This window comes from Ammospiza nelsoni, chromosome 8 (genome assembly GCF_027579445.1).
Source record: "Ammospiza nelsoni isolate bAmmNel1 chromosome 8, bAmmNel1.pri, whole genome shotgun sequence".
NCBI classification, from domain to species: Eukaryota; Metazoa; Chordata; class Aves; order Passeriformes; family Passerellidae; genus Ammospiza; species Ammospiza nelsoni.
In genome coordinates, this window is record NC_080640.1 from 36,720,406 (window position 1) to 36,744,499 (window position 24,094).

A 24,094-nucleotide genomic window follows, 5' to 3' on the forward strand; every position below is an offset into this window, starting at 1 on the left:
GGGACCAGATGTGAAGAACATGCTCTACTCTGCAGCCAGGAACCAGGGCTTGTCCTGGAGCCTTTGGCAGAAGGTGTCTGGGGAGACTCGAGGCTGACCACTGGGATTTTGGAGTCGAAGCTACAGAGGCTCTGAAGACAATTACACTCCAACAGAGAAAGAAATCTTGGCTGCCTATGAAGGAGCCCAAGCTTCCTCAGAGGTGATTGGTACAGAAGCGCAACTCCTCTTGGCACCCCGAATACCAGTACTGGGGTGGATGTTCAAAGGCAAGGTTCCTTCTACTCACCATGCCACCAGTGCTACATGGAGCAAGTGGATTTGTCTTATCAAACAGCGTGCCCGTATAGGTAAACTGAATCACCCTTGGATTTTGAAGGAAATTACAAACTGGCTAGAAGGTGAAAATTTTGGTGTCACGGGTGAAGAACAAGAACCAGTGACATGGGCTGAAGAGGCTCCTCCATATAACCAACTGCCACTAGAGGAAATGCGATACGCTCTTGTCACCGACAGTTCGTCGTATTATAGCAATGAAATGGAAGTGGAAAGCAGCTGTATGGAGCCCCACATGGCAGGTCACAGAGGCCACTGAAGGAGAAGGTCGATCAAGTCAACTTGCAGAGCTCAAAGTTGTTCAACTGGCCCTGGACATTGCAGGAAGAGAGAAATGGCCAAAGCTCTAGCTCTACACTGATTCATGGATGGCAGCCAATGTTCTGTGGGGATGGCTGGACAGGTGGAAAGAGGCTAACTGGCAGCATAGAGGAAAACCAATTTGGGCTGCTGATGAGTGGAAAGACATCGCTAATAGGGTAGGGAGGTTACCTGCGAAGATCTGCCATGTAGATGCCCATGTCTCCAAGAGTAGAGCTAATGAGGAGCACCAAAACAACAAGCAGGTAGATCAGGCTGCAAAAATAGAGGTGTCCAAGATAGACCTAGATTGGGAACACAAGGGAGACTTATTCCTAGCTCGATGGGCCCATGATGCCTCAGGCCATCAGGGTAGAGATGCCACCTATAAGTGGGCATGAGACCGAGGGGTGGATTTAACCATGGACAGTATTTCTCAGGTTATCCATGACTGTGAGACGTGTGCTGCCATCAAACAGGCCAAGAGAGTGAAGCCCCTCTGGTATGGTGGGCAGTGATCCAAGTACAAGTATGGGGAGGCCTGGCAGATTGACTCCATCACACTGCCCCAGACACGCCAAGGCAAGTGCTACGTGCTGACCATGGTGGATGCCACCATTGGATGGTTGGAAACCTACGCTGTGCCCCACGCCACTGCCTGTAACACCATCCTGGGCCTTGAAAAGCAGGTCCTGTGGAGACATGATACCCCTGAGAGAACTGAGTCAGACAACAGGGCCCATTTCAAGAACAGCCTTATCAACACCTGGGCTAGGGAACATGGCATTGAGTGGGTGTACCATATCCCCTACCATGCACCAGCTGCAGTAGAAGTGGAGAGGTACAACAGACTGTTAAAAACCACATTGAAAGCATTAGGTGGGGGATCTTTCAAAAACTGGGAGCAGCATCTGGCAAAAGCCACCTGGTTAGTTAACACCCAAGGCTCTACTAACTGAGTGGACCCTGCCCAGTCTGAGCCTTTGCATAGAGTAAATGGAGACAAAGTCCCAGTGGTACATGTCAGAACTTTGTTAGAGAAGACAGTTTGGATTAATTCTGCCTCGAGTACAGACAAACCCATTTGTGGGGTTGTTTTTGCTCAGGGACCAGGTTGCACATGGTGGATAATGTAAAAAGATGGAAGAACACGATGTGTATCTCAGTGAGATGTGATTGTTGGGTGAGACCTAGGTGCAAATATCACTGTTTGCTGAATGTTATTACTATTGTCTGTGTATAGCTGTATAATGGATGTATCATGTATGTGTTTGTAGAGTTAGAATTTATATTAGTTGTAGTAGTAACCTGGCGATATGGGGATAAGAGGTGGAATGTCTTGGGTTGACTGTATGATGCTTTTATCCCGAGTCGTCTTGTTCTGTTTATGCTGAATAATAAGTTTTGCATCTTTAAGACTTGTTCCAGAGAGTGAAGGGGGAGAGAAGAAGCGCGCAGTTTGTTTGCAGACACTGCTCTCACTCCTCCACATTCCTGCCCCTGACTGTGTTGTCTGCTGATGGACAGACAGCAGGACAGAGCTCTCCTTTGCTGTTAGTTTTAGCTACCTGAGGCAAAGAAGGCAAAGAAGTTCCCTGGACTGTGAGGTTTTTTTTTTTCTTTTCTTTTCTGCCCTTTTGTTTGGATCTCTTGAAACCTGCTCTGAACACCCAGCAGAGCACTGGCAGCAGCATCTATGGCCCACCGGGCTGGGCCTGGCCTCTGACATTTCCAGCACGAGAGGGAGTGATCAGAGACTAAGTGAGCTGGGTCGCAACCCTGGGAGGGGACTTTCTCAGTTTGTCAGGTCTTTTGGAGGGGCAAGGGGTTTTATTGTTTAATATTGTTTAGGTTTTATTGTTTAATAAACGTTTTCTTTTCCAATTCTCTCCAAGGAGGTATTTTCTCCCGGACCGCTTGTGGGGAGAGGCCGATTGAATCACCTTTCCTAGAGGACCCTCTTTGGGCACTCTCTCCCAAATTTGCTCTGAACCAGGATATCAGGGCTCTGCCCAAAGTGCCTCCTCCAGTGGGGGATGGAGCTGCAGCAGCACACAAAGCTCTTCTCACACTCAGGGCACCCGCAGGGCTTCCCTTACCGGTGGCTCCGTAGGTGTTTGTTCAAGAGCTGCTGCAGAAGCTCTTCCCACACTGGGGACACTCGTAGGGCCTCTCCCCAGCATGGATACGCCTGTGTGTGACAAGGGTGGAGTTGCGCTTGAATCCCTTCCTGTGGGATCTCAGCACCTCAGGACTGATGTGCAGAGGCACCGAGACCACCCTTGGGGGGCTCGGGAGTCCTGGAATGTTGCCAGAAGTGTCTGGTGGCTGGACTTTGATCCTACACAGGAGACGACACCCGCATGAGGATAGGAGGATTTCACTGGGGTAAATGGTGAAGGGATAAGTTAATTAGAGTGTAAGAAACAGGGTTTAGGATTTCTGTACAGGGGGGTCTAAAGAAGTAAGATGGAGGAATTGGGGCGTGTCCTGTTCTTCTTCTTCTTCTTCTTGGCCTCCATCTTCTGTGGTGATGTTGGCACTTTGGGATTGGTTATTACTAAAAGTGCACTGGTTAATAAAGATAAAAGGTATTGGGGAAAAATGATAAATATTGTATACGTAACTTCGAGTATAAAGATAGGTGACCGCCCCGGGGGCTCTCAGAGTGTGCTCATGGCTGACTGCTGAGCAGACCTCTGTCGGGCCAAGAGAAAATCTTTTAGATAAACAATTAATAAACACCGAGACCAAGAAAAGATCTGGAGCCTCTTCTCGTCCTTTGAAGCGTGGGTTGTCCAAGGCCACCCCAGGCCTTTCTAGGTCACCCCAACAGAAAAAACCCAGCACCTTCCCACACTCAGGGCATTGGAAGGGCCTCTCCTCTGTATGAATCCAATAGTGCCGGAGGAGATGGGAGCTGGTCTGAAACCTCATCCTGCATTTATCACACTTGTAGGGCCTCTCCCCAGTGTGGATACGCTGGTGCTTGACAAGGGTGGAGTTGTCCTTGAATCCCTTCCCACAGTTGGAGCATTGGAAGGGCTTCTCCTCTGTGTAACTCCGATAGTGCCGGATAAGACTGGAGCTGGTTGGAAACCCCTTCCCACACTTGGAGCACTCATAGGGCTTCTCCCCAGTGTGGGTCCTCTGGTGGCTGATCAGGTCAGAACTCTGCCTGAAACTCTTCCCACACTCACCACACTCGTAGGGCCTCTCCCCAGTGTGGGTCCTCTGGTGCACAATCAGGTAGGAGCTCCTCCTGAATCTTTTCCCACACTCCACGCACATGTGGGGCTTCTCCCCAGTGTGGATCCTCTGGTGCTGGATAAGGTAGGAGCTCCTCCTGAAGCTCTTCCCACACTCCACGCACATGTGGGGCTTCTCCCGATCAATGGAGCTGCTCATGGAGCACCAGCTCCGAACTCTGGCTCCATCTCCAGCCACCTTCCCAGCCCAGGCTGGCTCTTTCCCCCTCAGATCCCCGTCAGCTGTGTTTGCAGCCCCTCCTCGTGCAGCATCTCCGGGGCTTTTCCTCCCTGTTGGCTTCCTGCACCGTGGAGCCACTCAAGATGGCCTCTTTCACCAGGTTCTGCCGCAGGCATTTGTCCTCCCTGCTCTCCATGCTCAGCTCCTGCTCTGGGGGAGGAAGGACAAGGACAGGATGGGATTTGCCTCTGTGCCACAGGCAAGAGCAAGGACATCCTCCCAGGGCTGTGCTGCAGCCGGGGCCCTGCTGGGCTGGGAGATGGAGCAGCAAAGAGGGGAAAGGGGCACTGATTTCCTCCTCACTTGCCTCAGTGTCCCAGGGCATCTTCCTCACAGCCTCCCAGGGACTGGGAATAGGAAATCCTGGTTTGGGGTAAACAAGGCCTGAGCATATTGTCTTTGAAGGTCCCTCTGCCCAAGTCCATCTCTACAAGTCACTGGGCATCTGAGCTCCATAAAAACCTCTCAAACAACAAGATTCAGCCCTTGAAAAGCTTCCCAGGAGTTCCCCATCCCTGGTCCCTCCCATTTGGTATTAGGGGGTTCCCCCCTGTCCCAGCTGCTGGGGTCACGCTTGGATTGGGGGTCCCCCTTCTCCTTGGTGCCCACCCTGCCCAGGCTCCTGGCAGTCCTAGTAATCCCAAAAGCTCCCCCTCATTGCTCTCCCCATTTCGGGATGCCAGGGTGTCACGATCCACCGGTACAAGCGGGGGATGTGCTGGTTCGTTTTACCCATCTCAGAGTGCAAAAGACACACAGGATTCCAACACAGCAGGGGTGTTGGAATCCATAAAGTAAGAGGGTTTTTAGGAAATGGTTAAAAAAATATAGGCCTCAGAATGAAGTTTTGTTAGCATTGCAAATACAGCAGAAAAGTTTCCCAAGCAGTAGAGCATACGTGACAAATAACAATAGGCCTCTGTAGAATTGGCTTCAGGATGGCAACAAGGTTATTTAATGTATATCTTTAGAAGGTTAGTATGAATGGAGCTGTGTTCTTTGTCTCTTATGAACCAGTCTTTGTTTTAACTACTATTATGTGTGTTTTATAAGATTGGATAGAATGCTTGTCAATATGTGTTGTTCTATGTATGATTGGATGAAATCTAGGCTGAGATGGTTTTATGCTATGCTGTAATACTCCACCTCCTGGGCATTCCCTGTGGATCAGCGACCTCTTAACATCATATCTCCATTGTCTAACAATGTCTTGAGACTGATGTGCAAATAATAAAAAAGGCTCTTCACTGGTCTGGTTTGTCCAGTGTTGTCCATATCAGGATGTAACTGCTGCGGCAAGTGGGTTTTTTAAGACGTGGGTTCCTGACAAAATTGGACCTATATCTACCCTTCTCCCGCACAGGCGGACTTTCAGTATCATCCAAAATAAATGCACCTTTTATTGAGTGCCCACAGAAAATGTGATAAAAGTATTAGAAAGGAGGTAAAGGACAGAGAAAGAGAGAGAGAAAGAGTAGGGGGAATAGATACCAATGGAGAAATGGAAATCCTCGTGGTCTGGCCAATAGATCCATCTGGTCACACTGGAGAGAATCTCAAAGTCTTTGGTTAACTCAGGGGTCTTCTATAGTCGAGGGAACAGGTACAGGACAGTGGAGAAAAAGTTGGGAACAAGTCCAGACAGTCCAGTTCCAAACAGGACAAACCAGTCCCAGCAGTGAGCGGGGCCCATTGTTTCAGGACTGGTTGCCATGGGAAACCAGTGTTGGTCCAGCGAACACACCTGCAGGCAGCACTTGGCAGACATCTTGCTCCAGTCAGCCCAGCGCCCCCAGGAGAGAATTTTAAGGGTCTCAGTCATTGGGAGGGGGCTTCAATCCCCGTCCTTGACAGCAGTGATGAGGCAGATGAGGGGTCCTATGTGGGGGATCACCAAAGTTCAAGACAGTGGCATCTGGCCCAGAGGAGGGAAATTCATGGGCTGTTGTGGTGAGCGGGGATCATGAAGCAGCTGGAAGCGCACAGAGCAAGCCGCTCATTGCCAGGCCCTGCCCCAAGCAGTGCAGCGTGGGCACAACAAGCACAGCTGCAAACAATCACTTGGCAGGCATCCATGTCAGCCAGGCCAGAACTACAGTCAGGGTCTGCAGGGTCTGAGTCTCTGTTCTTGTGAGGGTCGACAGGCAAATGAGGGAAACTTGGGACCGTCCCTTACCTGGGGGTGTTTTGGGCTCCCGGGCTCCCTTCTCTCCTCATTCTCTGCTCTGGGCTGCAGTGGCTCCAAGGAGTCCCCCCTGCCCCTCTCCAGGCTCTTGAGGCTTCCGCCAATGGCGGCACTCCCCCCTCTCTGGGGTCCCCACTTTGGGCTCCTGGGGGACACAGGGCTCTGCTCCTCCAGGCTGCCTCTGCTGGCAGCCACCACCGGCACCCCACGATGTCCCCACAAGGGGCCTTTTCTGCTCAGCCTTGCACTTCTTCATTCTCCAAACATCCCCCCCAAAATCCCAACCCAGGGACCCCCCGGGATATCCGGGCCGAGCTCCCAATCCCGGCTCACCTGCGCAATGGAGGGGGGGCGATGATCCCACAGGTGAGGGCTGCGAATTCAGGCAGGGCTCGACCAGTGGTTTCCTCAGCTCAGCCTTGATCTGCCTTTGTCCCTCCTCTTCCATCTCCCCTCCTCCTCCTCCTCCTCCTCTTTGCTAACCCCACCTCCTTCTTCTTCTTCCCTCCTCCTCTTCCATCACCCCATCTTCCCCTCCCTAACACCGCCTCCTCCTCCCCCTCCATCCCTTACCTCCCTCCTCCTCTTCCTCCAGCAACAGCCACACCCTCGGTGCCCCGTTCCCGCAGCCCTTGCAGCCTGCAGCACGAGAAGTGATGGAGCCGGGACAGGTCGGGATGGGCAGCGCAGGGCTCTCGGATGCTCCCAGCCGCTGTGGGAGGGGGGAACCCGGCCCAGGCCAAAGGAGAGGCAAACTGGGCAAACTGGGGGCTGCACATCCAAACTGGGCCTTGCTGGGGACACTGCCTGGCCACTGCCAGCCCTTGGGGCTCCTCTCGGCACATCCGCCAGGGGGGAATGCACACAGGGCTGGGGGATCCCAGCAGTGGCAGCACTGCCAGGGACTGGGCTGCACTGGGATCGTACTGGGAGTGACTGGGACTCACTGTGAGCATGCTGAGGGACACTGGGATATACCAGGAGTGTCTGTTAACCATACTCAGGTGACTGGAACCACACTGGGAACAGATGACACCATGCTGGGGAGAACTGGGACCCCATGCTGGGGGTACCTTGGAGCGAGTGGGAATGACTGGGTGTACACTGGGGACAACTGGGAATGACTGGGACCATGCTGGCAGGGACTGGGATGATCTATGGATTGGCTGGCACTATACTAGGGACAATTGGGATCACACTGGGAGGAACAGGGAGTGACTGGAACCGTGCTGGGGGCTACTGGGATCCTACTGGGATCACAGTAGGAGGAGCTGGCCAAGGCTGGGAGTGACTGGCATCATACTGGATCATACTGGCAGCAACTGGGACTGCACTGAGGGTGACTGGGAGTGGCTGTGAGCAACTGGCATCAGGCTAGAAGCAACTCACAGCAACTGGGAGTGACTGGGAACATGCTGGGAGCAACTGGGATACACTGGGAGAGACTGAAACCACACTGGGGGTAAATGGGAGCAACTGGAACCACACAGGATGATCATGGGAGCAGCTGTGCCCATGCTGGAGTCATACTGGGATCATACTGGATGTGACTGGAAGAGTACTGGGAGTACCTGAGAGTGACTGGGATCCTACTGGAACCAGACTGAGTGTGACTGGAAAGGTGCTGGCCATGACTGGAACCATACTGGATGTGAATGGGAGCAACTGGGCCCACACTGGGAGTGACAGGGAGTCACTCTGGGCATGACTGGAATAACATCGGGAGGATCTGGGAGTGACTGGGGTCATACTGGGGATGACTGGGAGCAACTGGGATCATAGTGAAAGTGACTGGGATTGTAACGGGAGTTACTGGGATCATCCCTGGAGCCACTGGGATTGCAATGGGTGTGAATGGATCCTGACTGGGGGTTACTGGGAGCTACTGGGCCCATGTTGGGAGGAAAATATGGAAACATTGGGAAGAACTGGGATCAGCTGGAAGGTACTGGAACCATGCTAAGGAGACTGAGACCACAACTGGGATCATACTGGGAGCAACTGGCACTATACTTTGGGCAACTGACAGAAACTAGGATCATGCTGGAGGCAACTGGGAGTAATTGGGAAAGACTGGGATCATTCTCAGGTAATTAAAGCCTTACTGGGGTAACTGGGATAAACTGGGAGTGTCTGTAACCATAGTGGGGGGACTGGAACCACAATGGGAACAGCCAGGACCATGCTGAGGACAACTGGGAGGGAGTGGGACCATGCTGGGAGGTACTGGGACTGTTCTAGGGACAACTGGGATCATGCTGGGATCACAGTGAGAGCAGCTGGGTCCATGCTGGGTTAGACTGGGATCACACTGAAGGTGACTGGAATCACACTGGATTGACTGGGAGTGGCTGTGAGCAACTGGAATTGTGCTGAAAGCAACTGGGAGAAAGTGGCAGTGACTGGGAGCATGCGGGGGATGACTGGGATATTGGGATATACTGGGAGAGACAGAGAGTCACTGGGATCACACTGGAAGCTCCTGGGGTCATGCTGGCATTGACAGGAAGCAACTGGGATCACACTGAGGGTGACTGGCATCAGACTGGGAATGACTGGGATCATACTGGGAGTGGCTACAATCATACTGGGATTAGAGTGGGTGTGATTGGACCCTGACTGGCGGTTACTGGGAGCTACCAGGCCCTGCTGGGAGTCAACTGCGCACACACGGGGCGGAACTGGGAGCAACTGGGAATGATAGGATGCATACTGGTAACAACTGGGGTATACTGAGAGTGATTAAATCTTTGATTGGGATAAAACTGGGGTCAAGTGAACCATGCTAAGCAAGCTGGCAGTGCCTGGCAATGACTGCCAGAATGTTCAGGGCAATTGGGATATACTGGGAGTGTCTCAGACCATCCGGGTGGTGACTGGGACCAGAGTGGGAGCGACTGGGAATGTGCTGGGGGAAACTGGGGCCATTCTGGGGGCAAGTGGGAGTGACTGGGGCCCTGCTGGGAGAGATAGACTGGAATCACACTTGACTCATCCTGGGATCATACTGGGAGTTACTCGGGCAGCTGCTAGGGACAACTGGGAGAACTGGAAACACACAGGATGAAAGTGGCAAGAACTGGGAGCAACTGGGACCTTGCTGGGGGCAAATTGCATCATCATAGGGAATGACTGGGAGTGACTGGGCTCATACTGGGAGCAGCAACAGGGATCAAGCAGGGAGTGAGGGGAAGGGACTGGGCTCATGCTGGGACTGACTGGACTCATACGGGGAGCAAGGGGAAACTGGGAATGGAGGAAAAGGCGCAGGGGGAGGGAAGGGGGAGTACCAGGGAGTTCCCCTGGATCCCATCCTGGTTCCCCCGGGACCCTTCTCAGCCGTGCCCTGCGGGATCCCAGGGCCTGGCTGTGCTGAGCTCCCGGGCCCTGCGCTCCAACTGTGCCCGGAACCTGCCGGGTGCGGCCCAAAGTGGGGCCAGCACCACGATCCTGGATCCATTTTTCCTGTGGCTGCGGGTCCCACCCCTGGCGGAGCAGCACTGGGAGCTGGGACTGCGATCCCTGAGCGCCAATCCCCTTCTCTCTCTCTCTCCTGTTCCCTCCCTTTCCTTTGGGGGATCAAAAATCCCGTGCCCAGGCCAGGTTTCCCAGCAAAGGGAGGCTGGGGGTGAGGTGCCCTGCACTGGCCGGGAATAGGGGTCCGGGGGCTCACGGAAATGGGGTATCCAGGGGCTGGCAGGGGAGGATACCTGGGAAAGGGGGTGCAGGGGGTGTTGGGGCAGGATAAGGGGGTGCAGGGGCCCTGGAACTGGGGAAGGAGATGTGGGGTTCCCAGTGCCCAGGAACGGGCATTCAAGTGGGTCTCAGTGCCCAGAAATGGGGATTCAAGGGGGTCCCAGTGCCCTGGAATGGGGATTCAGGGGGGTCCCCGGGGGCTCCCGAAAGCCCCTCCCAGGGGGGAGCAGGACCTGGGTTGGGAGCTCTGGGCAAAGCAAAGGGGGTGACCCTGGCACTGGGGGACATGGGGGAGTCCCCCCCGCTCTGAGGGGGGACACGACCCCCGGGGACCCCCCCTCACCTTCCCCCGCAGGGGAGGCCGAGCTCCAGCCCGGCAGACGGAGCCCAACATGGAGCGCCCGAGCCCCCAAGCACCCGAGCCCCGGCAGCACCTGGGGGGTGTTATGAACAGAAATCTGCCGTTTTTTCTGTGAGAAGAGGGTTGCCACTGTTCCTGCTGGGGTGATGCTTGTGTGTTATGGTAATTACGGGTCGTTGTCATTAATAGTTGTTTTTGTATCAGTAAAAGCCTAGCTGGGGCCGAGTTAATGGCTCTTCTCTGAGGCAGTAAAGGGTGGGGACCTCCCCAAACAGTGAGGAGAAGAGACTTTGGGGGGGGAGATATGCAAAATAACTCCAGGACCAGCATGCCATGAGAAGCTACTGCTTCTAGCTTGCTAAAAAGGACCCCCAAATAATGAGCCAATTAAGAGTTGAGAGATTGGAGTGATGTCTGGACATCAGGAATGGAGTGCTGAGCCTGCAGAGGTGTAGAACACCTTCGGAGTCCCTCTCACCCTGAGCACGGGAGTCATCCCGAAACCGGGAGCAGACCAAGTGATGCGGTAGCAGCAACATCTGAAGGGGTCACCACGCCCTAAAGGCTCCCACAAGGATCGGACCCCCAACTCTGCCCCTAGTGGACAAAGCTGCGCATGTCCTCCTCATCACTCTGGGAGAGACGACGGGAGACTGCAGACCCGTCCGAGCGGCCCAATCCTGAGCTGATCACTTTTAATAAAGGCATTAAAAGGAGAAAGATCTCCTGCCCTATTTATTTCAGCTGGGGCGCTCGTCTGGGATAGCCATGCCGAAAGAGGACACCAGGACTGGGCATCTTGGACCTCCAGGACAGCTGGCTATCAGGACCAGAGGGATCGGCTCAGGACCAACGACGCAGAGGAGCACTGGAGCACCAGACTGGTGAGAAATCCGGTAGCGGAAGTGGGAGACAAGCGCATGTGTGTGTGAGTGAGACGAAGGCCTGTAGCCGGACCTTCGGAGCAAGAGTGGACCTCTCAGTACCACGTTTTCAGACTCCTGCAAAGGGGCCGGCCAGGAACAGGGGGCATCACGTGGAATTAGCGTGAGTCAGTCATCTCCTGAGGGGGAAAGAGGGCCCCCCACCTCTGGGCGTGCGGAAGGAATGGTTGTATGAGTGACACGCACCCAAAAGTCCTGACAGAGGGAAGTCAGGCAGATTGTAAATCCCGAGAAGGATTCGGGTAAGCTCACAAGCCCTGCAGGCAAAGTAAGTCCTGACAAAGGGGTCAGGCACAAATCCCAGCGAAAAAGGCTGCGGTTTAAGTCCTGATATGGTGAAGCCTAAGAATTGGCAGTTTAGGCAAACTAAAAATCAGGCAGTTGTTTTTCCTGACTGAGGGAGTCAGGCACAACCCGGATTCTTACGCCGAGGTTTCGTGTGTTTAAGTCCTGATAGATGTAAGACCTGACGTTGGGAAAGTTGGGCAATCAAAAGATCGGGCAGTTGTTTCAGTATGAAGTCCTGAGCATCAGGCATAAATTTGAAATTCGGTGGAGGAGACTGATGCTCCTCAAACAAGGATTTTTTGAAATTACCGGTCAGTAGAGGCACCTTTGGGACTTTTTACTATGGAGACCTGAAAAATGGGAGGGTGTAATTGTAAAAAGACCGGCAAGAGACTGAGGAATATACATCCCAATAGTCCCTTAGGAGAACTGTTAGAGAAATGGGATTCTATAGAGGCCACGAAGTGATTAGATAAAGTGAAAATGCTCCACCAATGTGTAGAAGTCTGGCCAGAATTAGAGGTGCAAGGAGGATGGCTTTGGCGTGGGACAAGGGACAAGTGAATGTGCCAACAACTGAGTAATTATCTGACAGCTCCAGGAGATACCAATCCTGAGCAATTAGTGTACGTATCTTGCTAGTTAAAGAACGCTATTGGGGATGAAGGGGTGTGAATTTGTAAGGTACAGAAGAAGAAGGAGGGGAATGAAGAAGGGGATGATGGAATTAGTAAAAGATGGGACCCCCTGGATTATTTGCCTCCTTCTGCCCCTCCACCTTATAATCCTCTTCCTCAAGCACCTCAAATGGTAAGTCCGGTTCTTCCCCCAGCTGCCATCTCATTACCACCTGCTCAAATTCCTCCTTCTACCTCTTCAGCTTCCCCTATGATAAACCCAGTATCTCCCCCAGTAACCACTCTCTCACCACCCCCTTCAGCTCCTCCAGTTCCTTCTGCATCACAAGTGCCTACTCCACCTGCTGCATTCTCCACCCCTTCTCCAGCTCCACTTAATATCCACTCAGGCTCTTCTCCCCCTCCTATTGCTGTCCCTTTGCCTCCTCCTAGTTGGGACACAAATGCCTCCTTGCCCAGTAAACAGCTATCACCAAATTCACCTGTTGATGTGCAGAAAATTCAGGGTAACCCAGATATCCCTCAAACTAGTTTGGCATCTGAAGGTGGGCCGTACTGTAGTACCAGATCCAAGACCTCCAAGGCAGAGAAACTCTTTCCCCTCAGAGAGGTTCCTATGGGAGGAGTGGCGGGAGGTGTTGGCTTTGTGAATGCTCCCCTAACTGCTTCTGAGGTGAGAGGATTCAAGAAAGAGTTGGGGCATTTAGTTGAGGCCCCAGTGGGCATAGCCAACTAGGTGGATCAATTTTTAGGTCCAAATATCTACACTTGGGGGGAGATGAATTCTATCCTGAATATATTATTTACTCCAGAAGAGGTCCAGATTATTAGGGCAGCTGGCATAAGAATTTGGGAGAAAGAGAACCATCCAGGACCCCAAGTGCCAACAGGTGAACAAAAATTGCCACTAACGGATCCCAGCTGGAACCCTAACCAGGAGGAGGGGAGGAAGGCAATGATGGAATATAGGTCTTTAATAATACGGGGGATCAAAGAGTCAGTTCCCAAAGGTACTAATACCAAATTGGCATTTGAGGGTGCACAACAGAAGGATGAAGCTCCTGCTACTTGGCTTAACCGCCTAAAGCGGAACTTCCAGTTGTACTCTAGAATAGACCCAGACACCCCAGAAGGACAAGTGCTACTAAAAGTCCAATTTGTTACCAAATCTTGGCCAGATGTACGGAGAAAACTGTACAAGATTGAAGACTGGCAAGAAAAAGACATAAATGAGTTATTAAGAGAGGCATTGAAGGAGCATGTAAGGAGGAACGAAGAAAAAGCAAAGGCCAAGTCGAGGATTATGGTTGCAGTAGCTAGAGAAAGTGTGGGGTGGGCAGGTCCACCACCAGGAGGAGGCAAGGATAGGCCAGTCAGGTACAAGAGGGTCAGGTACAAGAGGGATGGAGAGACTTCAAGTCCCTTTGAGAGAACGACATTGCTATTACTATGGAGAGGCAGGACACATCAAGAGGTTTTGTAGAAAGCTCAGTCTTGATGAAGCAATAGCCAGGGAACAAGATAATTTAGAGAAGATCCTTAAAGGTGACGATTAGAAGGTCAGGGGCTTTACACTTTAGGGGACCTGATGCAACATCTAGAAGAGCCCTTGGGAAACTTTGAGGTGGGACCCCTAAATGAAGAATTAGAATTTTTGAGTAGATACAGGAGCAGATAAGTCCCGTCTCAACAAAATACTAAAAAGTATAGTATAGTATAGTGAAAAAACATCTGAAGTTAGACAAAAAACAGCTAGGTAGAAAGGATATCCAATAGCACCAAAACTGGCCACTAAGACTAAACTTGTAATAAGTGACCTGAAAATAAAAGGTACCTTATTGTTGTCTTGTTGTGTGTGTGAGAGTGAGTCACAAGCAAAGTCAGCCTCAACTTCCTGGGCAGGTAAGAAGGGGGGCAGTGGAAAGAGGTGTGTGTGACCTGCAAACCAGGCTTGTGTCCCCTGAGCAGGTGGGGGCTGTGGCTGGAGTGTGTGTGACCTGAAAACCAGACTAGTGTTCCCCAGATGTGTGAGGGGGCCGTAGCTGTAAGAGCGTGAGTGACACGCAGACAGCCTCACAGGTGAATTGCACCAGAGGCAACCAGAGTCAGGGCCCTTCCAAGAGGCCCAGAGATCCTGAGACCTGTGGGCCAACCCCAAGGTGAGGGGGGCTACAGGGACCCGTGATTTTCTAGCAGTAATGATCCACTTTGTGTCTTGAGGGTGTGAAGGAATGTGTGAAAGTGAATGAGAAATAAAAAAGCGTGAATATAGATGAATTAGAATAGAGGTAATGTAGATTGTGCATTACAAGTTTTACCACATCTCCTTAGAGGGAAGTGTATTGTGTAGAAGAATGGTGTAAGAAAAAAAAATTAAGTGTAAGGGGTTGAAAGAAAAGTATTATTTAAGCTGTAAGTGAAAGTAAGAAACAGAAGCAGGAGATAAATATATAAGATCTTGAAAAATAGAACAGAAAACCAGTGAATTAAATACACAGAAAAATAGAATAAAAGCACTTTGGGAGTTAAGTTAGCTAACAGAAATACAAGTCATTGCAAAATACAGTGTATGCAGAAGTTGATGAGAGAAACATGCAAGCTATGGACAAAGAGAAATTAACCAATAACATTAAACAGAGAAACTGAGTTTTGATAGAATCATAAAATAGCAGACCATTAAGGCCTATATTTGAAAGCCTGTTTCAGGTACTCTTCATTACTAATTCGACTGTGCAGACCAAAAGAAAAAGGTTGGACCCACATCACTCTCACCCCCTGGCATGGGGCCAGGATTCAACATCAGGTTTTTTTCCCTCTGGCATTCTGGCATTGGACCGGACTCCACCCCATTCTCCTTCTGGCATTGGACTGGACGCCATCCCATTCTCCTTCTGGCATTGGGCCAGACTCCCAGTTTTTCCCTCTGGCATTGGGCCAGAGTCTACACCACTCTCACCTCCCGGTACTGGACAAGATTCATCCACTTCACAAGTTAATTCACCTGAGTATACTGTGATTTAAAGTTGACTCTCAGAAGGAAGAGTCAAAAAGGCTGAACTGTATGGGAAAATACTTGGTATCAGAGCCCTAACATAGCTTAAAATGTTTCAAGATGGTTCTGTGTAAACTATGTTGGTATAAAGTTTAAGACTGTAAATAACTAATTCTATTTAAGTTCCCCAATTTAGTTCTAAAGACTCCAGGTTAATCCTCTACAGAGCACTCCCCCAGAGAGAACAGAGAGAAACCAAAATTGGTAGGGAACAGACCAAGAGAGGTTTAACCAGAGAAGTGGGTAGAAGGGACTCTTAAGAGCTTGGAAGCTTCTTCTCAGTAAAATTCCCCAAGAGGCAAGGCCAGGTGGGCAGGCTGTGCAAGATGACCCATACCGGACTCTTGGGAAGGGCAGTAATGATGGCTCTGATTGCTGGTGGTGCTCTGGGGAGCCCAGGAGAGCCGTGCAGTGAGTGCTACCAACCCCTCTATGAGGAGGAAGAAGTGAGCTCCTTGTCTAGAGTCCACATCAGTTCTAACCCAAATTGTGTTAACCTCTCCCAATTGGTCCTTTATCAGAAAAATAACAGAATGTATTGGATAGCACACAATACTGCCACTTTCAGGCAGCCACTCCTGGGAGAGTGCCCTGTAAGCGAAGCCTGGTTGTGCTTTGAATGTGATGCTGATGAAACAAGATCAGTAGATCTAGTCAAAAGAAAAGAAATTGTAAAAAACAGTAAGAAAGATGGTTGGTAACAAGTATTTAGTAGTAAAGAATTCAGCCACCCAGTGGATCCCAAGAGATCAAAATAAATTAAAGCCTATTGAGAAAAAAGAAAGAGACAAGTGTACCCACTATGAAGTATATGAATGTTATGAGTGTACTGAAAAAGGGATAAACCCCTCTTGGAAAATGAAAGAACTGTGTAAATACTGGGAATGCCCAACAGAAACTGATAACACATTTCAGGAGAGCTCTAAACACCTGGTTTTGATCTCTAGTACTACAGCATACACTAAATTGCCAGGAGACTGGTCTGGCAGTTGCACCATTAGAATGATAAACCCAGCTTTCTTTTTATTACCCAAAGAATGTGGAACAAGTTTAGGAGTTCCTATATATGATGATTTAAGAAAACCCAAATGGAGGAGGCCAAGTGCAATAAAAATTGCAAGAATCCAAAATTCTCCAAAATTCAAGAGCCAGGTTCGGACCCCAAGTAAAATTATCAAGACTTATGGCCCAGCCACCTGGGCTCAAGATGGGTCCTGGGGTTATCGGACCCTGATATCTATGTTAAACAGAATCATCAGGCTTCAGGCAGTATTAGAGATGAAGAGAGCAATCATTAGAAACATCTCAAATGAAACAAAAAACCAGCATATGTAAGTAACCAAGAAAAGACTCCTGCACTTGTTTCCAGTTGGGGGGATAACCTATGGGCTTTCAAAGGAAATTGGTGGGCAAAAGTAGCTTTCTTCACTGTGTGTACACTTGCTGGTTTGCTCTTTTTACAATGCTTACTTCCCTGCTTAATTAAATTGCTAACATCTGCCATGCAGGCCAACCTAGAGATCTCTGAAGAAATTAACCTGAAGAAAGCAGAAAAAGTAATAAAGTTAAGTAACCATGATCACCAGAGTGCTCAAGAAATTTATAATCAATGCAAAAAATTAAAGAAATTAATGAGTCAGAAATCACAAGTTGATGAGAGCTTAAGTTTAAGCCTGATCAAAGAAAAAGAGGGGGGACTGTTATGAGTAGAAAAGTTGCCCAATTTTTTAAAAGGTTGCAGAGTTCACAGGTTGGGCCAGTTGCTGCAAAGGTGGAGTTCTAACTGTTTGTTGTTGCTAATAGGTTTTCATTAACTACCTGTTGTTGATTGCTGAGAATTCCCCTTTTTTGTCGAGTAACACCCTGCTGCTTCCTGGAGGATGGCACCCAAGACAGTGAAGAGGAGGGGACATCAGGGTTGGCATGCAAATGAAGAAATCCCTCACCAAACCTAGCAAAAACCCCTAAAAACAATGAGCCAACATAGAATTAAGGGATCAAAGTAATGTCTAAATGTGAGGAACAATCCAGTGTCCACTAAGACCCTTTTTACCCTCACCCTAACCTAAAAAGACGTCAGCTAGAAAGAGGACCCGAATGTCAAACCATAAAAGCAGGAATCTCTCGATGCTGTCATGAGGACAGAAGCCCCAGCTCTGCCTGCAGGCCAGCGGACTAAGCTGCACTTCTTCCTCCGCCTCTGTGTCACTCCTGGAACCAGCAGTGGTGTGAGCGTGACCCGTTGGTTTTTCCCAACCAAGCTGATTTTTAATAAAGGCATTAAATGGAGAAAGATCTCCTGCCCTATTTATTTCAGGTGATGCTCATGGGGCAGGGGGTGGTGCAGAATCACCATGCGGGCAGTGTGAGCGGCGGGATTCTGCTGCTCCTGCTCTTCTTCCTCTTCCTTGTCCTTCCATACCTTGTCCTCCTCCTCCTCCTCGTACTCCTCCTTGTCTTCCTCCTTGTCCAGGGCCTCCTCCAACTCCACATCCTTCGCATGCTCATTCTTGTCCTCGTCCATCTCCTCGTCCTATTCCTCCCCCTTGGCCTCCTCCTCATCCTCTTCCTCTTTGTCATCATCCTCCTCCTCCTCGCCCTTCTACACCCTGTCCTCCTCTTCCTCCTTGTACTCCTCCTCATGGTCCTCCTCATCCAGGGCCTACTCCGCCTCCACCTCCTCCACGTCCTCGTCCTTATCCTCGTCCACCTCCTCGTCCCATTCCTCCCCCTTGGCCTCCTCCTCCACATCTGTCCTCCTTGCTCTCCTCCTCCACATCCGCATCCTCAACCTCCTCCTCCACCTCCTCATCCTCCTCCTCCTCGTCCTCCACCTCCATGTCCTCGCCCTCCTTGCCCTCCTCTGCGTCCTCCTCCTCCTCTTCCTCCTCCTCCTCCTCCTCGTCCTTACCCTCCTCCTCCTCGTCCTCCACCTCCATGTTCTCCTCCTCCTCCTCTTCCTCCTCACCCTCATCATCCTCCTCATCCACCTTGTCCTCCTCCTCATCATCCTCCGCTTCCTCATCCTCTCCCTCCTCCTCCTTCTCCTCCCACTCAGCATCAACCTCCTCCTCCTCCTCCTCCTTATTTTCATCCTCTTCCTCCTCCTCCTTCTCCTTGTCCTCTTCTTCATCCTCCTCATCATCCTCCTCCTCGTCCTCCTTCTCCTTCTGTTGGTCCTCCTCCTCCACCCAGTCCTCCTCCTCCTTGTCCTCCTCCTCCTCTTCTTCATCCTCCTCCTCCTCCTCCATCTCCTCATCCTCTCCCTCCTCCTCCTTCACCTCCCACTCAGCATCATCTTCATCCTCCTTGTTTTCATCCTCTTCCTCCTTGTCTGCCTCCTCCGCCTCGTCCTCGTCCTCCTTCTCTTCCTCCTCATCCTCATCATCCTCCTCCTTGTCCACCTCCACTTTGTCCTCTTCTTCGTCCTGCTGCTCATCCTCCACATCCTCATCCACTCCCTCCTCCTCCTTCTCCTCCCACTCAGCATTATCCTCACCCTCCTCCTTTTTTTCCATCCTCTTCCTCCTTGTCCTCCTCCTCCTCATCTTGTCCTTGTCCTCCTTCTCATCGTCCTTTTCCTCCTCCTCCTCCTTCTCGTCCTTGTCTTCCTCGTCCTCCTCCACCTCGTCCTCCTCCTCCACATCCTTGACCACCTCCAAGTCCTCCTCCTCCCCTTCCTCCACTTCATCCTCGTCCTCATCCTCCTCCTCCTCTTCCTCCTCCTCCTCCTCCTCTTCGTCGTCCTCCTCCTCTGCTTTGTTCTCGTCGTCGTCCTCCTCCTCCTCAATGTCCTCGTCCTCCTCCTTCACATCCACATCCTCGTCTTCCTCCACCTCCATGTCCTTGTCAACCTCCTCCTTCTTCTTCACCTTCTCGTCCTTGTCAACCTCTTCCTCTTCCACCTCATCCTCATCATCCTCCTTTCTGTCCAGGGCCTTCTCCTACTCCAGTTTCTCCAACATCCTCGCTCTTGTCCTAGTCCTCCTCCTTGTCTACCTCAACATTTTACTCATCCTCCTCCTCCTCCACATCCTCAACCATCTCCTTGTCCTCCTCCTCCTCCTGTTTCTCCTCTTCCTCCACCTCCTCCTGGTGCTCCTCCTCCTCCTCCACCTCATCCTCATCCTCCTTCTTGTCCTCCACCTCCTCCTCCTCTGTGTCCTCCTCCTCTTTGTCCACCTCCTCCTCCTCCTCATCTTCCTCCTCATCCTTCTTCTCCACCTCCTCCTCATGGTCCTCCTCCTCATCCACTGCCTCCATGTTCTTGTCGTCCCCCTTCTCCTCTGCCTCCTCAGCCTCCTTCTCCTCCTTCTCCTCCTCCTCTTTGTTCTCATCCTCCTCTTACTCGTCATCCTTATTCTCTACCCCCTCCTCCTCCTTCTCGTCCACCTCCTCCTCGTCCTCCTCCACCTCCCCCATGTCTTCGTCCTCCTCCTTCTCCTCCTCCTCGTCCTTGCTGACATCTTCTTCCTATTCCTCCTCCTCATCCACCTCTTCATCGTGCAGCTCACCCTCCTCCTCATCCTCCACCTCCATGTCCTCCTCCTTGTCCACCTCCTCATCATCTCCATCCTCCTCCTCCTTGTCCTCATCCTCCTCCTCCATCCTCGTCATCTTCCTCCTCCTCTTCCTTGCTCTCCTGCTTCTTGTCCTCTTCCTCCACTTCCTCCTTTTCAGCCTACTCCTCCACGTCCTCATCCTCCTACTCCTCCTCCTCGTCCTTGTCCTCTTTGTCCCTGTCCTTCTTCTCTTCATCATTCTCCTCTTGTCCCCATCCTCTTTCTCCTTGTCCTCCCCCTTCTCCTCCTCATCCTCCTTACTGTCTGCCTCCTCGTCTACCTCCTCCTCCTTCTCCACATTCTTTTACTCATCCTCCTCCTCCTGATCCCTCTCTTCATCCTCGTAGTCCTCCTCCTCGTTGTCATCCTTGTCCTTCTCCACCATCTCCTCCTCCACCTCCTCCATGTCCTTGTCCTCCTCCTACTCCTTCACCTCCTTGCCTTCCTCCTCATCCTTGTCCTCCTCATCCTTACCCTCATTCTCCTCCTCATCCTCCTCCTCCTCTTTCACATCCTCATCCTCCTCCTGTTCCTCCTCCTTCTTCTTGTCCTCCTCCTCATCCTCATCCTTGTCCTCCTCATTCTTGCCCTTCTCCTCCTTTGCTGCCTCCTCCTCCTCCACATCCTCATCCTCCTCCTTCTCCCCCATCCACATCTTCAGCCTCTTCCTCTTCCTTGTTCTCCTCGTCCTCCTTGTCCTCATCCTTATCTTCCTCCTCCCTCTCCACCTCCTCCTCTTCATTCCCGTTCCTCCCCCTCCTCCTTGTCTTCCTCATCCTCCTCATCTTCCTCCTCCTCCTCATCCATGGCTTCCTCTTCCTCCTCCATCTCATCCTTCTCCTCCTCATCCTCCTCGTCGACAGGATGGGAGTTTTTCCCCTCCCTCTTTTCTGTCGGACGATGAAGCTCAGCTGCTCTTTTCTTCTCGTGCCTCCTCTCCTCAGCTGATGATGTCAAACTCTCCAGGAGCAGGAAAATCCCCATTCCCTGTTTCCTTGTGGCTGCAGCCTGGAACATCAAGAACTTTCTGACAGCCCTGCTGAATGACACTGGGAGGAGGTTTGTGAGAAAGTGAGGAAAATATGTTTTGATAGGAAATCAAGTCACAAAATTATTTCTTTCTGTCCCATTCATATTCAGTCAGTTCCAGTTCTGTTTTCTAGTGCCACCTTCTCAGCTGATTGTGTTTGTGTCCTCATTTCTCTCCTGCCTTTCTCTGCCTTCTCTGTCCCTCTCTGCTCTTGATTCAGGGCAGCTTCCACCAAAGACCCTGCCCTGATTTAATTCCCAATCTATGAGCTACAACAACCATGGGTGAAGTTATGAAGGCTGGCAGTGAAATGTCACTCTAAGAGCTTGCTCCACTTGGCTTTTGGCTCCTTCTTAAAAGCTTTGCTTTCCAGGGCAGGAACATCTTTTCCTGGCTGAGAACTACAATTCCAGCACATGGGAGTGTGTGCCACTGATCCCAGAGGGGCATTCCCCAGGCTCCCAGGGTGCTGCTCCTGCCGTGCCTCCCAAGGAGCTGTGAAGGGCCAGGGCACAAGGTCCAGCAGTTCTGTTGGTTCTGCAGTGCCACAACAGCCTCTGGGTCCATGAGTTTCCCTACTGCCAACAGTGGTTCCTTGGTTCCCATGATGCCCTGCTGTGTCACCATGGATATTTGGTGCCATGAAGTTCTTCAGTGTCACAACGGCCTCCCTCGCTCCATGAGCTTCCACAGTGTCACAATGGACTCCTTGGATAGGCAGTGTCACCATGGACCATTGGCTCCATGCAGCCTCACTGGGTCACCATGGACTCCTTGGTTCCAAGAGGTTCTGGAGGTGTCTCCATGGTCTCCTTGGATCCACAGTGTCACAATGGATCACTGGATCCCTGTGGCCCTGCTGTGTCACCATGGCCCCTTGGATCCATTGGACCCCAGGATCACAATTGACTCCTTGCTTCCAGGTCACTCCCTCAGTGCTAAAATGGCCCCTTCATTCCATGAGGAACAACAAAAGTTTTGTAGGAACATTGAGCAAATCCTGCTCAACACAGCTGGGAACACCTGTTTGCATTCAAGAGAGAGGTTAAAGGTGAGGATGGTACCATGCTTCCATCTGCAACAGAGATCCAGGGAAAGGACAAGGACAGAGAATTCAGCTGCAAGACTCAGAGAATTCTGCTTCCAGAGATCATTTATGCTCACACTGTCCCTTGTAGAAAGATGACACCATTCCAGGCAGCCTGTACTGAGCAGGTGGTTCCTGAGTAGATTTTGTTGTTCAGGAAACCTGCTCAGGCTTTTCCATTCTTTCCTTCCCAAAAGGAAAACTTCTCCTGGGCCTGTGTGCAGGCAGAGCCCTGAGGAGAGCAGGTGGGACACGGTGCACTGGGCGGGGACATGGAGCTGCAGAGCTCAGGGGACAAGGTTCTGCTGCAGGGCACAGGGATGTCAGTGCCAGGTGGGCCATGTCAGACATGGTGAGGCTGGGGGTGAGGAGCTGCTTGTCCAAACAGGGTCAGCCCTCAAGGGGCTTATTCTTCTCTGTGCCCAGACCTCCTAAGGAGACATTCAGCATCAAGATAACCTGGGGAATGCTTCTATCAGCTCTTCTTGAAACTGAAAATAAAAAATACTCACTTGATTAAAGAAAACAAGTCATGAGGTGCATTTTGAAATCTTCCTTCTTAACAAAACTCCAAACTGCCTCCAATCAGCTGCACAAGCCCTGGAGACCCCGAGGGCTCTCTGTATTTTATTGAGCCCCATAGTAGACTTAGGGCTGAGTCCAAGATCCTCAGGCACTCAGAGAAGGCTTAAGAAGCTGCTCAAGAAGTCAGAAGCAAAACTCCAAGTCCCTTGGAGCACCACTGGGCCACACTGAGGGCAAGGAGTGCCAAAGACTCCCCAGGGACTGCTGAGAGCAAATCCTTGAGGCCAGGATTGCAGGCAGCCAAAGGCTCTGAGCAGGGAACTGCAATGCTGAGCAAGGTCTGGGCTGGCGGGGGAAGCAGAAAGGCCAAGCCCTGAGCCCAGCCTGGGACAGCAGGGCCTGTCCCTCACGGGTGGCTCGGGGCTGTTTGTGTGGCAGTGGGATGTGAGGGACAGCAAGGACAAATGTCATAATCCTGTGTGATATTCCAGATCCTCATGGAACCAAGGGGCCAGTGTGACACTGTGACGCCTCATGGAAACAAGAGGCCATTGTCAGCCTGCAGGGCTGGAACACCCCAGAACACTAAAATGCTGGGGATAACCAAAGTTTCCTTGACTTGAATTTGGTACACAGGAGAAACACCAACCAGATATTCTCAGCATGGGCAAATGCAAAGAATATTCTTGGTAGGAAGGGACCCACAAGGATCATCAAGTCCAGCTCTTAAGTGAATGGCCCATACAGGGATTGAACCCACAGCCTGGGTGATACCAGCATCATGCTCTAACCAACTAAGCTAAGAGGTCAAAATGACACCAAATTTTAGTGGCAAAATACGGACAGTCACGGAAATTTGGCAAAGGGTTTAACCTAAAAACCTTTAACCCTTAAGATGCTTAGTTACCCAAAAATGTTCCAGGTAAGTAGGATTAGAAGGAGAAGAAATAGAGAACATCAGAAAGACAGAAGATCTATAGAAAGACACTCACATAGGTACCAACTGCTTGGGCTCCAGCATCACCAACAGAAGAACCCCAGGAGAAGGCAGGATCCAGACCATGGGCTGGTCTTGTGCTCCGGCTTTTAATCCCCTGGGCCTTCATGGGCTGGCCCCTGAGGTGCGACTGCCAGTTGCTCGTCCAATCAGAGTCAGGCTAGGCACCAGCTGTTACTGTGTGATTGATTGACAGCTCAGCCAACCAGAGTGGGGTTGGCACAGCATCTGCTGTGTGATTGACAGCTCTGCCAGGCCAGGACTAGGGGCAGGGCTCTGTCCCACCACAAACCAAGGCCTGACCCGGCCCTGGCCCCACACGGGCATTCCAAACATCCCAAGGTATCTCGGGACATCGATCTCATCCAGCCTCTGACAGCGACCCAAGTGACAATATGGAACCTCATGGAGCCATGAGTCAGTTGTGACAATGCGGGTCCAAGGACACTACGGAACCTCATGGAATCAAGGAGACCATTGTGCAGCTCAGGGGCCCTATGGATGCAAGCGTCAGTAATCAAATATTGGGGCCCATAGAAACAAGGAGCCCTTGTGACACAGCAGGGCCACATGGAGCCAAGGGAACCCTGTGACTCTGTTGGGG

General features: G+C 51.3%; 1 protein-coding gene across 1 annotated transcript; it reads right to left on the minus strand.

Annotated features, from left to right (window-relative positions):
- Positions 1 to 824: 824 nt before the first annotated feature.
- On the minus strand, positions 825 to 4,044 carry LOC132076110 (zinc finger protein 436-like). The gene is made up of 4 exons (XM_059477037.1): positions 3,599 to 4,044; positions 1,449 to 1,458; positions 1,275 to 1,328; positions 825 to 941 (listed from the first exon to the last, which is right to left on the minus strand). Exons 1-4 carry the CDS (start codon positions 4,042 to 4,044, stop codon positions 825 to 827), a joined length of 627 nt encoding a protein of 208 aa, XP_059333020.1.
- Positions 4,045 to 24,094: the final 20,050 nt, after the last annotated feature.

What these genes read in the sequence shown, in the direction of transcription:
- LOC132076110 (XM_059477037.1), bottom strand. Translation starts at nt 4,044, where the DNA reads ATGAGCAGCTCCATTGATCGGGAGAAGCCCCACATGTGCGTGGAGTGT. An exon ending in GCAGTGGCGTGGGGCACAGC is followed by an intron (nt 942 to 1,274) that starts GTAGGTTTCCAA and finishes TTCCCAATCTAG; the next exon opens with GTCTATCTTGGACACCTCTA.